A 15,508-nucleotide genomic window follows, 5' to 3' on the forward strand; every position below is an offset into this window, starting at 1 on the left:
ACCATCAAAATATCACAAAGATTTAGACCAAAACAGGCTATTTAAATTAGATTCAGTCTGCAACTTGAGTGTAAATGCAAAAACTCAAAGCAAACTGGTCAGAATGCATTTCCTATAAATAATTGAATACTATTAACCAACAGAAAGAAAGCACTTGTTACTAATCATATTACATGAAGCACTACATCACAACATCTTTCATCCAAACATCCACATCATCTTTTGGGAAAAGTCCCAACCAGTCTGGTCTTTTATTAAGCTTCTAAATAACTTCAAGTAAGAAAACAGCCGTGTTTTAAAAGTCACAGAAGTGTATTCTGCAGAACAACAGCAGGTCCCCAGCTGATTAAAGCAACATATCCAACATATACTTTACAGTCTCATGTAGGAAAACAAGATGATGGCAGATTATGTAACAAGGTCAAAGTGTGTGCACAGTGTCAGGCATGTGTAAATAGAAAAAGCACAGATTGACAGTTTTTCTCAGCCTCGATTAAAATTCACTCCATTTCATTTGAGAAATGACAAATTATATGGCATTGACCAGATTTCTTATTCTTAAGGTTTCCTTGGCTTCATACTAGAGTTCTTGCAATACATCAGCAAACATCTTCATGCATATTGCTCTCTCCTGCAACATGTAGGCCTCACTGCTAAAATCATTAAAATGTTTCATTTTCAGGCAAACATGCGAAAAATATCCTTTGCTGCTGGAGATATTTGGCAAATCTGACATGAACATCTTGTATTTGTTGTGATTGAAAGGAGGAATTGTTCATTACTGAGCTCCTGCAAAAGCTTCACCGGCAGCCCATCAGGATGTTTGCTTTGTTAAAAATCTTTCTGTGCTGCCCTTTGGTTCTTCAGTCGACTCAATTTGGCATGTTTTTTTAATATTAAGCTTAGGAAACGGCTTTTACTGTATACAAAATCTCTCCAATCTGAGCATTAACACTGAGCAGATAGCAATAGGTTGGACGCGGCTTTCTTCCTTTCCCCCCCTCTGATAAAGCACCTGTTTGGACATGAGCAGTTCTCCATGTTTCTATGCACCAGACTCGCTCGGAGCAAGCCTGGTTGGGCGACATAAGGCAGATAAAGCTGGACAAAGCAGCGCAGGGATTAATATGATCAGTAGCTTCCATTTGCCTTGAACTATTGTGGTCAACTGACTCACAGCGTAGGACCAAGTGAAGAAGTCAGACGTTGAGATGGGCAGTCTTTGGGGTAAAAAGAAAAATGATGCAGACTAGGTTTAGTTCATACTGCGGTGGTTCTAGATCTGGTCTTGGTGGTTTGGTCTTGATGGATGGATTGACGGATGGAGTGACAGGCTGAACAGCAGGTTGCTGTTGATCATTTCACTCTGACAACAGCTCTGTAAATAGCAAAGCCCAAAACTGCAACCACGGCTGAACCCAACGCTACTCTCAGCCAGAATGAGGTACTGCACATGTCTGAACCGTTCAGGTGTCTGCAGATTGGAGGGAAAAAAACAACATGAGTCACTAACAAAAAGAAAACAAACACTTAATACCACTTATAAAACAAACTCCATTTCTACCTCAAAGCTTTCAATCGCTCATATTTTCAAACTCTATTCTCCTGTGACTGATCCTCGTTTTAATGTTTTTAAATTGTAGAGTTTGGTTAACAGAAACATACGGGTACATGGCCGCACCAGGCAAGTCCTGCTGTAGATAGCTCTTGCTCGTGGACTCCAGGTACAGGCTGGAGAAGGGCAGCGGTGGAGGCAGTCGGTGTTTATAACAGAACTCTGCTGGAGTCATCCCGTGGAACTGCTTGGCTTCAGGAAGGTCGACTTTGGAGGCAACCAGCACACATGGGATGTTGCTCTCCATGTAGTGTTGCTGAGAAAGAGATGAGAAACAGAGTAAAAACTACAGCAGCAGAGCAAAGAGGAAAGGATCAACTCTTATTCTTGAATGAACCCAAGGAACCTTATCATAACATGATACATCTGTACAAATGGAAGAATGATGAATCCTGCCATGCATACTGACACTGATCTGTTTAGGGGGAACAACATTATGTCATGTGAGTCAAATGTTCAACAAAAAGCAGAAGCCTGTTTACATGACACCTTTTGTTCTATTAATAATCAGAATAATGAGCTATGATTATTTAAGTGTCCTCCTCTTTACCAGGACATGAACATGGTAAGGAATACTGTCATGAAGAGGTGGATTAATCCTTTAATCAGGGATTGGCAAAGGACAAGAAATCAGAGAAACAGCACAGAGAAGGGTGCAACACTTGAAAAAATTCTAACTGCCCAATGACAGAAGGCCTGTGTACAGCCTGATAACAGGAGAGCGAGCTGTTCACCCGCAGAGGCTCTGCTGCTGCCAGCTGTGTATACTTTATTACAATTATTAGTGTGGAAATAGATAATATCATGATTGTAAAGCAATAGATCTGAAAAACAGTGCGACTAGTGTAGGGTGGTACGATAAGTCGAATCGCGATGAAGAGTCCGGTAAGAACTCTAGCTTTGCTTTCTCAGAGGTAATCCAATGACCAGGACTAGCTGTGGTAACCGTGTCCTTAAATCATTGAAAATGTGAGTGTGGTTTCTGGAAAACACAAACAATACATATCAAACTTAATATTCCATCTTTAAATAACTGTAAAATCTTACTCTGTGTGCTCAATCACACTTCTACTATCAATGTAACTCTACAAGCATGAAACAGAGATGCACGAACACAATACTACAACCTCAGACAATTAAAACAACTTACTTTTCAATGGACGCACAAATCTGAGATAAAGTACTCTAACTACCAAAACTTGGTACTAAGCGACAGGCAGCCTTTTTTTTTTTTTTTACAATATCAGTATTTAACAATGAACGGATGCTTGTTATGTCACTTTGGAATAGATTCTCAGCACAGCACGAAACACAAACCGCCAAGATTTTAAGGTAGAGTTTAACCCTTCTGTATGTTGCGGGTCAAATTGACCCTTGTAATAGTCTATTTTACGCAACGTATGCCTTCCAAACCAGCTAAATGCAGCATAAAAATCTGGGCAGCAAAATAAAAAAATATTTTTTTTTAAATAAAATAAAGAAAAGTCTATGTCATATAAAACTGTGGTATTTATATTTAGGGCTTTCCAATGTACATTAAAAAATGTTTTGACATGAATTTAAATGAAAAATGAGTGTTATCCTCGGTGAACCATGATCTGTGAGAATTAAAGAACACTAATGGACTAAACTTGATTTAAATGGTTAGTAATGGAGTTAAAATTAATGTGTATGGTATTTTTTGGGGTTCAGACACTTTTGGGATAATTGAATATACCCGGGTCAAATTGACCCAGGAACATTATTGCTGTTCCAGAGAAACGGACATAACAGGAGGGTTAAGCTGAATACCAACTAACATCCTTATGGATATTTAAGTATCGTGGTCAACATTTCAGGTTGGACAATCCAGATTTCTGGATAAATACGAAATAATCACACCCTACTAAATTTTTCATAAAACAATAAGCTCTGCATTTAGGAAGGGGTATGTAAAATTAAACACAATTTAGTCACTCTGCTATTGTTCCCGTTAAAAGAACAGGGTGCAAAGTTAACTGAGATTCCTTTGTCAACAAACAGCAGTAGAAACTCTGTGAAGCCTACGGGCAACTAACAGTGCTGAACTGTACAAACCGAAAATGATGAAGGGAATAATTCCTTATACTGATTGTAACACTGTTTAAATGTTCCTGTAGTTTTTGGCTGAGACTGACCTTGTATATGCTGGCACAATTGTCAAAAGAATGAGGGTCACTAGCGTCGTACATCAGACAAGCAACGTCACAGGAAGCGTCCGATGCCTTCAAGAATTCCACCTCCACATCCACCTCATTGAGCTGCACAGGGAGAGGAAGAGTGTGGATCAGGATTAAGTAATGGTCAGAGATCAAGGGGGAATCTTAAGATCAGGACAGGAGCTACTTACGATGAGGTACTTCTCCTGCTTGCTGACTAGGACAGTGTTTATGGCATAGGGGGAGAAGGCACTGCTGGAGTTTTCCTTAGTCTACAGAGGGCAACACAGAGAAAAAACAGAACAGTCTCTGCTTAGAAGGATCAATGCTGATGACACAGACTAATACAATCTTATCACAGTTTAATAATGCATTTAGCTCCAGACGAGCAGGCGGAGGCTTACCACAACATTGCGGCCCAGAAAGGCTGGAGGAAGGCGGACTTTCCAGTTCCCCGCGGTCCAATCACTTTGCAGAGAACACAGACCGCTGCGTCTGGCCTTTTTCCAGGTCCACCGCTTTTTCACGTGTTACTGCACACATAAACAAGCAGAAACATAAAATACAAACACAAAATGCTCAGTCAGCCTGGACTGTCTAGTCTGCCTGATCCCACAAAAGGCAACATGTTGCTATCTGGGAATTTCAGTTCTTGGTTTCCAAATTCTGCTAAAGGCAAGGTGAAGTTAGAAAAACTAATGGACATAGTAGGTGAGTGAATCCTTTAAGTATGCCCTGAGGTGAAACAATTCCAGAGCACAGGATGATATTACTGCTGCAGTTGAGGAAAATCAACTTGTTAAAGGAGCTACAATGAGCCAGTTTCTTTCTGGCTCCTGCCCCTGTAATGCTCAGGTTGTGTTGGCAAACATAACATGCAGGCTACAGTCAAGTCATTAGAAAACATCACATGCGCTGACCTGTTTACCCGTGCTGTTATTTAAAGCTTCAGCATCCCAGGTCTCTTTGATGGAGTGCAGTGTTTCCCCTACCATTATAGTGGGGGAGCCCCCCCAACAGCGGCATCCGCCCCCCCTAGGAAGTTCCATTAATTACATTTTCTATATTGCTCAAGATCACAGCAGAAGTAATTCAAGGTTACCTCTCTTATAGATCAGGTCTATACATTGTTCTGTTATTAAACAGACTAAATATCCTTATGTTATTTATCTCATTTACATGACTGGATGTAATTTCTGTCTCTACATGGTCGTGCGTCTACAATGCTCATCTGCTCTCTGTATCCCGCATGGCAGAGTTCCACAGACACACAAACACGTGCGCTTACATACACACAGATGAGTACACCCAGTACAGCAGACTGAGGAGGGAAAAACTGTTGCAACCACCACAACAAAAGCAGAACAAATCTCTGCCTTTTTTTGAGCGCTCTCAGGACCATCTCTGCAACACCCGCTCTCCTGCGAGTAGCAGCCGGAGTAGATCTCCTGCTCTGGGTCCAAGTACAGAAAAGAGCACCAGTGCTCCACGCTCTGCCCCTGACCAGCAGCAAAAGTCCTGTCACCATCGTATTTCAGGTTTTGACCTAGCTTGGCTGTCAGAGGGGAAATACTCCCCCGAGCTGTGCAAGACTGATCTTGGTAAGTAAGTAAAAAACATACATACATACATAAATCAGGGTTCGTACACTTTTTCATGGTCGAATTTGAGTACTTTTCAAGGACCTTTCAGGTAATTTTATTATTTATTTGTTGATTATTATTTATTAAATAATAAGAAATAAATAAACAGATTAGACAGACAGATGGATAGACAGACAGACAGTCTATACTGCAGCAGTCAGACATATTACATCACACTAACCCATCTTGTCAAAGCTTCCCTCACTGACTGTCCTCAGTTTACCACAAGTTCACAGAGAGATCAGCACTGACACTACTAACATACTGTATACACACAACCATCAAACTCAATGTAATCAATGTTAATGTAGTCAAAATTAAAAGAAACTTAAATTAACTTTGAACTGTGACGATCTTTTGGACCACATGCAATGTTTGAACACACAATTCAGAGTGGACTATTCCTTTACACCTCAAGGACAAATGAACATGTATGTAAATCTATTAGGACGGGGTTAAGACCAGTAATCCTCATACGGCACTTAACTATGAGACTGGGAATCAAGTTTTCAAAGAGGATGTAAAGTATGTTCCCCAGGGAGATGTTGTGAACCTTTGTGATTTACATGCTGTTTGTTTGTGGTGCCAACCATTAAAAGGTTCATCTCACACACACACACACACACACCTGTGATTGCGTCAGTCTGTGACTCCTGCTCAGTGAGGATTGGGTAGCCTAGGTATCCTAGGTGCTCCAGGCAACGGTGGATGTCAAGGTATGCAGAAAGCCTGCATGTGAAGGAATTGACAAACATGTGATGCGGTGCAGAACAAAAGAGTGTGCAAAAGTGGAAAGCTGGTGTGTTAACTTAAAACCAAACTGTTATAAAGAATCTGGTGAGACACTTACGTCCATTGACAAAGGTAGCCGTGATTAGAGATGTAGCCCTCGGCTGTGGTTGGAACGCTCATGTAGACGTCTGCGCCCCACGGCATGTAAGGACACACACAGAAGAGGTTCTTCAGCTCTGCCTGTGACAGGGCAGAGTCTTTGTCCTAAGAGAGAAAACAGATCACTTCTTAGACACTTGGAAACCACCTGTCATGATATATTCAATACAGAAAGCCCGACAACCTGATGTTGAACATTCACAGCAATTTAAAAAGTGTCTCCTCGAATGAATAGATGATCGGGTTGATTAGGATGGTCACTTACTTCATCGTACTTGTCAAAGAGCCGCTGAAGAAACTGGTGACCAAACTGATTGAGCTCTGTGGTGCAGCCAACGGGGATTCGTAATCTGCGAAAAACAATAAAAAAGATTTGAAAACCCCCAGATATTTACATGTCTGGACATTCCTGAGTAGTGTGATCAAACATAAAGACAAAAGCCCTGCTTGCATGGAGCTAGTATAACCTGAGGACCTCATATGATTTAGAAAAAAAACCCTCCAGATGAGGTGCATTTCGCCCAAGAGTTCCGGGGTCTTTTAGCCCCCAGAACTACTTTCCCCGGAACTAAAAGGTTCCTGTGCCTCCATTGTTGTCTGCGTTTCGACCGTGGGCTGAAGTCCCAGGGAGATTGTGCAAATCAGGCCAGTGACGTATGGAGAAAAAGATTATATTAAATAATATTTTGAAATCTTAATAAAAAATGAAACTAGCATGCATTCCCAGGAACTACCTCTGTGTTTCAACATCTGTGTAAACTCCACAAACACTGTGAAGTTCAACCCAAAGTCCCAGGACCTTTGAAAAGTACTATTCCCCAAGCAGGGGCTTTTCGGGGGGGAGATTATCTACCCTTGAACTAAATTTAGACCCTGGTTCCTCCGGTCGAAACGCACGTAGTTCAGGGGTAAAGTCCCTAGTCCCGGGGTAAAGTTCCTGTTGTGGAAAAACGCCTATGGATGCTCTTCATGCAGCACATTCTCACAGGATAGGCCAGTGTTTTACTCAGATTTACAGACATTATCTCAGAGGTGATGTCAAGGCTTTGTATAACATTTGGTTACTAAAACAGACAACATGTAATAACTATCGTGACTGTTAAGAGAGTAAAGATTTGATGGGACGTAATGCAGATTCCAATCTTTCAGTCCTCTGATAAATTTAAGCTAGCTCTTTCAGTACATCTGTTGAGCCTCATAATCTGCCTGAGGTTCTGTTCTGTCAAAACTTTCATTCAAGCAAGAAGAACACGACAGCAAACAAAAGAAATATGACCCCAAATATAGTACAGCACAGTATAAAGATAGCGAAATACCCCTGCTATCATTTGGCATTACTGAAGATCCCAGAGTGATGCTCATCAGTGCACATATAGGGTTAAAGCTTAATAGAAACATATACAATTTAGTTTAACATAAGAGGACCAATCAAAATACAGGGAAAGAGATCTTTACTCTTCAACACTATAGCAAAACAACCTATTGAAATGTGATCAGCGTCTCACTAATACAGTTAAATGTTTGGCACAGTGTTACATAACATACTCAGGATAAAGGTAGTCATCCGTCAGCTCGAGGTTGTCGTCATAACCAAACTTCCTGAGGATTGTCCATGTGGTTTCATGTCTCCCTCTCTGGATAAATAATGTATTAAGGAACAAGAAACCTGCAGAGAAGAGACAATATATATGGCCTTAAGTTGAGTGTTGCCTTTCAACAACAACAATACAGTATAAAGTTGCACGGTGTCACTCCTGACTGATTTCTCACCATTTAGGGTCAGCCCGTTGTCCTGCACTCCATCGCTGGTGTTCTTCCAAACCACTGTCTTCACGTCGTCTAAGGCTTGAGGTGCCAGAGGGTTGCCAAAGCAGGATTTCTACACAAGGAAAAATATGTCAGTCATGGCAGATGAAATGCGTAGGTGAATATGATAATTGAGAAATTTGAATGCTGAGTGAAGACCACTGGTACCTGAAAGCTGTTGAGTTCAGCGTCACTGAGGATCCGGTCATTGTCCTGGTCGGAAACGTAGAATATTCTGCTGAGGGCTCGGACACACAGTGGTTTTAGCTAGTGGGGAAATATTGAAGGGAAGAAAATATTATTAGATTATTAATTTTAAATAGTAAGCACATATATATATATATATATATATATATATATATATATATATATATATATATATATATATATATATATATACATATATATATATACATATATATATATATATATATATATATATATATATATATATATATAAAATAGGGATGTACACAATTAATCAAGTATCGATTGATTGACACGCATTTTTGTTTTCAATTTTCCGTCAAGTGGTACAAACATCATGTGGTCTCATATTACACTCATCTGTCAGGGAGGTGTTTTAAGTTTTACAGCATGTTTCGATGTGAATCAGCTGTTAAAGGTGTTGCGCACAGCGGAGACACTGAGCTGGCGGCTGAAGCTGTACGTCAGGGCTGATCGTGCGCTTTTAAAGAGGATCAATGCGCAACTGCTCCAAACAACGACATGAAGGTTGATAACTTTAAACAGGACGTTTCCACCTTTGGTTACAAAGCCAACAGACTGTTGGGAATTGCTAGTACGCTGTGTTTGCAGACCAGCAACATCAGAGCCATCTGAGCTTTTCTGCAGCTGGACTGATTATGACTCGGTTGCGCTCCCGGCTGACACCTGACCGAATACACGTTTATTTTTCTCATAAGAACAAGTAGGCAGAAACTGGACACTGAGTCTGAAGTACTTTTCTGTTAGTATTATGAGCATTCACATTATAAGACTATGTCCACGGAGAATATTTCTAAGAGCGTGATTGTTGATAATCAGTGTTAAATATGTACCCGTATTCAATACCGTCAGTTATATGCATTTTTTGCTGTAGAAAATATATATTTTTGGGGGAAAAATGTATTCAGCTTTGTTTCTCACGTAAGAATATATATATATATATATTTATTTTTTTATTGATCAATCTATAATTGATCGTCAACATTTCCCAAAAAAAAGGTCACAGAAAATACTTAAAATGTACATCCCTAATATATATATAAAAGTGTGTAACGTCAGAGAGACAGCCTGGCTCTCAAGTTAGCAGCTGATTTCCAAATTGGCTGACCTGCTTGTCCTCAGGGTCGTAAAGAGGGGCAGTGGGTGAAGAACTGCCTTCTGTGCATAGTAGAAGAGCTCTGAGATGTTTTTTAGGTTCTTTGCAGAACACTTTAAAGAGAAAAAGAGCAGAAAGAGTATTTAAAATACAATGATACAGCAATGATACAATTGTAAATAAAACAGAATGTGTGCTTGTATGTATATAGCAATGTAAGCTTGTGTCCAAATAACTGTAGCAATTAGCTGAACAGATCAATGCGATGCAGTGCATGCTCACCTCTACACATGTCTCAATCTCAGAAAACTGATTCATGATGGGAAGAATGGTTTCCATTGAGCTCCCACAGCGCAGATCAGACTTGTTCCCCACAAGAATGATGGGAACTCTGGTGTTACAATGAAGAGCAGGGCGAAAACAGATAAAACTATCATGATGTGGATATCTCAGCACAAATTATGCTGCAAATAAAAGTCATCCAAAGCAGTTGAAAATGAAAAATGATGTGTTGTGAATATTGCTGAGGGACTTTTGTCTTATTCAAGCAGCAGTTTAGTGAGAACAGGCTCAAATTCCCAGACTTCCTAGTTTGCCAACAGTACACATGTAAACAAAGGAAGGAGAGCAAAGTTCAACGCTATAAAAGTGAACAGATAGCACAGCTAATACATACTTGTTGCCTTTCTCTGCATTTCCGTTTACTAAAGGTATCCATTTTGTTTTAATCTGAAAGAAAAAGGGGAGCATGAAACACTAGATACTTGTAACAGAGTGTTCAAAGCTTGCACGATACAAAACATGCCAAACTGAGCTGCAGGTTACTACCTTGTCTATCGTGTCTTCGTTGGTGACATCATACACTACACACACCACATTAGCCTGTGTGGGTTGGACAAAAAACAGGATGTTATACAGAAACCTTTATCAAAGTCCTAGAGAAACATTTGATAGGGTTCAGTATAGTTCAGTATAGTCTCTGCTTTACTGAAGGGACTAACTCATATTTTACTCCTGTTCCTGTTCCTACAAGAAAGTGACATCCCAAAGAAACACTGCATTCTTCACATGGCCCAAATGTTGTTATTTTTGTGACAGTGGTGGCTTTTAAAAAATAATAACACTGGACTGTCAAAACACATGATTTTGGGGATGTTTGTTAGTCTAGTGTGGTTTACTTACCTTGATGATCTCATCTCTCAGGATGTCATCACTCTGCTCTTTTTCTGTTGAGGATGACAACAACATTAAAACATGCCCCCTAGCTTTGACTTCACCAAGTAAGCACAAACAACTGGTGTCTTTATGCGTAACAAATTAAGACCAGTTAGACGACTACGAAGTGATGATGGTGCTACATGTACGACTTCATGTTGTGTATTACCTGTGTAGTCGACTATGTGTGTGGGCACCTTCTCTGGGGTCACATCAGCAGGGATGGTGATCTCTTCAGCTCTGGCGGGAACCTGTCAGAAATTGGAGATCATAGATACACAAATCATATCTTTCCCTGATTAAGATACAGCATCCCTTGGCTATACTTTTTTTCTTTTTTTTTTACAATAATCAGGGCATAATTGTGTTTTAGAAAAATAGATCTATAAGCTTTGAGAATAAGGTTATAATTATATATGTAAATGAACAGAATCCAAAATATTGCATTCATAAACATGTAACTATAAAATAACCCATTTTTCTTGAAATGAAGTGTAACAGGTGTAATTGAAAAGGGTTTCAATGAAAAAGATACTGCACAGTCAGTTCCTGCCAAACAAAACAAGGAGAGCAGGCCAAGTTTGTAAAATTATGCAAATCCAAAAGATGTAGAAAAATCCCAACCATGCTCTCAAATCACACCTTGAATTTCAAACTTTCTAGTAATTAATACAATCAAGAAAACAGTACAATGAATGAGTTGAATTTGTTGAGTGTTTTAGAACTGTGGCATTGATATTTTAAGCTGAAGACAGGGTTTGATCGTACTGTAAAGAGGCCACCTTTGCGGTGGGAATAGAAAGAGTTATCATTATGCAACGTGAGCTGCTGAAGCAAAATGGAAATTTTATTGGCCTGCACACAATGAACAGTAGAGGTGTGACATTCGCGAACAAGTCTGTCTTTTGAACGATTCTTTTAAGTGAACGATGAGAGGAGGGGACAAACATGTAGGAGCCGTTTTTATATGCAGACTGCCCACGCTGCCTTCACGTGTCACCTGCCCCATGAGTCTTTTGTTCAAACTTATTTTCTACACTTTGTTATTGTTTACATTGTTTTGATGTGGATTCGAGTCAAAGAGCTGAGCTCCTGTTTGTAATGTAGTTTTGGTGTAGAAACAACAGGTGGGGTAGTACAATTTTGCATTCACATTACAATAATGTCCTATTTTTTATTCTAGTTGTATTTATATTTTTTATATACATATTTATTCTCATTTATTTGTTTTTGAAAAAAATTCTTGTGTGGAAAATGTTACAGTAAAGTTGTTTTGCATGGAAGTTATCTGTAGCCTGCATAGTTTTTATAGTGCAAAAAAAGTTTTTTAGGTGAGGGAAAATTCAAACAGTGATCTCACTGTCGAAGCATGGGGATATGGCACCATCTTATGGAATGTTTACAATGCCAAATTAAGTTATAATTAATATTTCAGAATAATTTCCACCTACAGAGTATATATATTGGTGGGATGTGTAAATATGAATTATTCTGATCCAAATATTATCTTATAACTGCTACCTGTGATTGTTTCCTTGATAAAAACGAGTTACTCCTGGTTGACTTCTAAAAAATAAATAATATAATAATGAGCCAAAGGTCCAGTCTTTGAACAGCTCTGTGAAAGGAACGGCTCCTCAAGATCCGGTTCACTTCAAGGAGCCATAAATCCCATCTCTATGAATAGCACAAGCAAAGATGTGTTTGTATGCACAAAAAAATAAACTAGTTTACGAAGTGCTGACTACTGAAGAGTAACAGAAGCTGCCATGGCCAAACGCAGTTGTTCAAGGATGCAGCATCATTCAGTGATAAGGGATGTTCAAGTAGGGTTGCCAACTGCCCCGTATTAGGCGGGACATCCCGTATTGGGCTAGATTAAATTGTTTCATACAGGACCTAAATTGTCCCGTATATTGACTATTAACTCTTGTAAATACAGCAAATACAGCACTCTACAGATCCTATCAGATAAAATGGCAGTGGCAGATCATGTGCCAATCACACCGCCTGTTATCCAATCACAGCCCCCCTCACGTGCATCAGTTGTATACAGCGCAAATGCGCCAAGTCCTGCAAAAAAGTGTGGAGAGGATTTTCTGTCTGATGGTCATTAAATGGTCAGACTCAAGAAACAGATGCAGCACAGAGCTGATCACAAATTAACTTCAAATATCTGTAAACTGTGACTTGTCATGTAAAGACTTCTCTCTGGCTTGAGACTGATTGAGTCAGTCAAGAGCAGCAAAAAGTATCCATGGAAAAAGTACATTTGGTGAGTCATACTTCTCTTTTGCATTTAATTTTTCTTTTGCCTGGTTTTTGATGTAAAGAGACAAACTGTGGTTTATTTGAGGTTTATTTATATGAGGTTACATAATGATACAGTAAAGATTAAAGGGGATATCCACACTTTCTGCATTTCCAGTTGAATCAGAATATGAATATACACTGAATTCACACATCATGTCAACACCTGCGTGGCACCGTACACCTGTCCCTTATCTTATAGTGAGAAAGTTGGCAACCCTATGTTCAAGTAAAACAACAGCAGTGTTGAAGAGGTGTACTGTCACGTACCTCTTCTGGAAACTCCTCTCCCACCAAAGACATGATGAGAGAAGTCTTCCCCACCTTGGCTGTAGGAGGACAAAAACACGAGGATGTTGAGATGACAGAGGAATCACTAAATTGATCTGTTATGGACCCCGAGTTAAAGAAGAATAATAATCCTGATATGTCAGCATATAACAGCTATGGTCCAAAAATTAGTACAATTGAAATGTAGAAGCCCTGTTTAGTAAACTTTGTTGTCAAAATGTCAAAAGTTGTGGTTTAGTTGGGTTAAGTTTCTGGCTGTAGCGACGCCTCGATGAAGCTAATGTTCAGGTAACAGTTGGCTAACTAAAATCAGTCCTCTCTACATAAGAGGGAACTTTTCAAAATATACAAATAAGATGAAAGTGTGTACTAAATAATGTGGATTATATCTGGACTCAAGCAAACTTTAAACTGCTTAAACGGTCAACTAGAGTTTTCCTGTTCAAGCGTTACTTTTCCTGAGCCAAGTTAGCATGGCGACAACTTCAACTTTTACATGCAGTCACTTCGTAAAACATCACATTTTATCAGGGCACACTTAGTTCAAAGTATATCATGTCTTAGCGATACATTTTTCGGCACCGTGCCACCAGGAGTAACCGAGGTAAACTCAACTACAAGTTAGTAGCTAGCTAACTGAGCTTCTCTGGCTAATGTTTGCTAGTGTTGTAGCTTGTGTTGAGTTGTCAGTGCCAAGAACTCACGTTCCCCCAATAACAGAATCCTGACGTCCTGTTTCATGGTTCCTCTCTGTTTGAAGAACAGACCGGCACGCTGCAAGGCTACAGGGACATTTATCTTGCATTTGAAAGTCAAATTTCTAGCTAAAATAAAATGTGTGCCTCCCCACAGCGTTCTGCACCCAAGGTGAAAGCATACTGTTCCGGTTCATGGAGGAGACGGTCAAAGTGTGCCCTCTGCTGGCAGCACAGCAGACACAGTGCTGCATCACATGATGCAGTGTTCCTCTCTTTTTCCCTCTTATTCAGTCTATGCATCGACTGTATAAAATATAGATAATATAATATACAGTCTATGAAGAGCCGGCCCTAGCTACGGAAGATTAGGGCCATTGAAAAAGAAAAATTAAGGTCAATTTATTTTATTGTTATTAATTAAAGTCAGAATTCTGACTTTTTGTCTCAGAATCTTACTTTTTTTTTCCAGAATAATAATGATAATAATAATAAAATGTTACAATGTTAAAATGTCATTTAGCAGACGCTTTTATCCAAAGCGACGTACACACGAGAACAAGAACAACACAAGCAAAGATCTAGACAATAGGAAACAAGATCAGTACGGGTAACAAAGTGCTTCAAGTCAATTTGGGTGCAGGTACTGCCAAGCAGTGTAAAGGCAATGCACAAAGTAAATAAGGACATTTTTTCAAAATGTTGACCTTCATTTTTTTCTTTCATCCAGTGGCCCTAATCCTCTTCCGTACCTAACCGACTTGGTGCTCTAGGCAAGATTTCAACTGGTGCCCTTTGTGTTGTAACCAACTCCACCAACAATCACATCACATGTACACTTCAATACAGCTGACATAAAGATTTATGTTTTACAGGTTTCCTTTGTTTTAATTAGATCTAAAAGAACATTAATAAAATGTTAATAACACTGATATTTAGCAGGAAAAAATTATACAATTTAAAAATAAATAATGTAGTAGTAGTAGAATTTATCCAGTCATTATAAAACACAATAATTTTCACAGTACAGACACTTTCAACAAAGCAACAGTCATGTATTTAAGTGATGACTGAAAAGGCAGATGCAAAATGCTGATTTAAGTCGTGGCTAGATTTCCAATCTAATTAAGGTAACAGCATCCAAAGTGTAAAGAAAACAACAAAAACAGTAAATCAGGAACACCTACAGACTTCAAAAACTGCCTTACAAACCATTTTTTCTAAAACCAAGTGAATCACAAGCTTTTATATGTACACTGGCATCTCACCCCAATTATATTAGATAAAATAATATTATTTTTCCTATTATCTTCAAAATTTCTTCCTCACTCATTTAGGGTGCAAGCAGCGTCCCCTATTGAGGGCTGGCACCCCTAGCATTTGCCTATACTGCCTATGCCACTGGCTGGCCCTGAGTCTATGGCTCCTCTGCAGTCCTCATGGTAAAAAAAATAAAGCCACATTAAAATGTCAAACTTTTAACTTGAAACAGAAAATAAAAATAGTTTTATTTGAAATAGACTTTAATGCAATGAAAAAGT

General features: G+C 39.2%; 1 protein-coding gene across 1 annotated transcript; it reads right to left on the reverse strand.

Annotated features, from left to right (window-relative positions):
* Positions 1-215: 215 nt before the first annotated feature.
* Positions 216-14,204, reverse strand: rhot2 (ras homolog family member T2). The gene is given in 22 exon segments (XM_034707556.1): positions 216-1,474; positions 1,666-1,871; positions 3,772-3,894; positions 3,984-4,064; positions 4,197-4,219; positions 4,222-4,269; positions 4,272-4,325; positions 6,064-6,164; positions 6,286-6,431; positions 6,592-6,676; positions 7,872-7,992; positions 8,097-8,205; positions 8,301-8,399; positions 9,469-9,500; positions 9,503-9,569; positions 9,739-9,847; positions 10,133-10,185; positions 10,285-10,338; positions 10,639-10,682; positions 10,841-10,922; positions 13,252-13,310; positions 13,977-14,204. Coding segments are annotated over 22 exon segments (1,851 nt in total). The 5' UTR covers positions 14,014-14,204; the 3' UTR covers positions 216-1,356.
* Between the last annotated feature and the right edge of the window lie 1,304 nt (positions 14,205-15,508).

The sequence above is a fragment of the Notolabrus celidotus genome, chromosome 18 (assembly GCF_009762535.1).
Source record: "Notolabrus celidotus isolate fNotCel1 chromosome 18, fNotCel1.pri, whole genome shotgun sequence".
Classification (NCBI taxonomy): domain Eukaryota; kingdom Metazoa; phylum Chordata; class Actinopteri; order Labriformes; family Labridae; genus Notolabrus; species Notolabrus celidotus.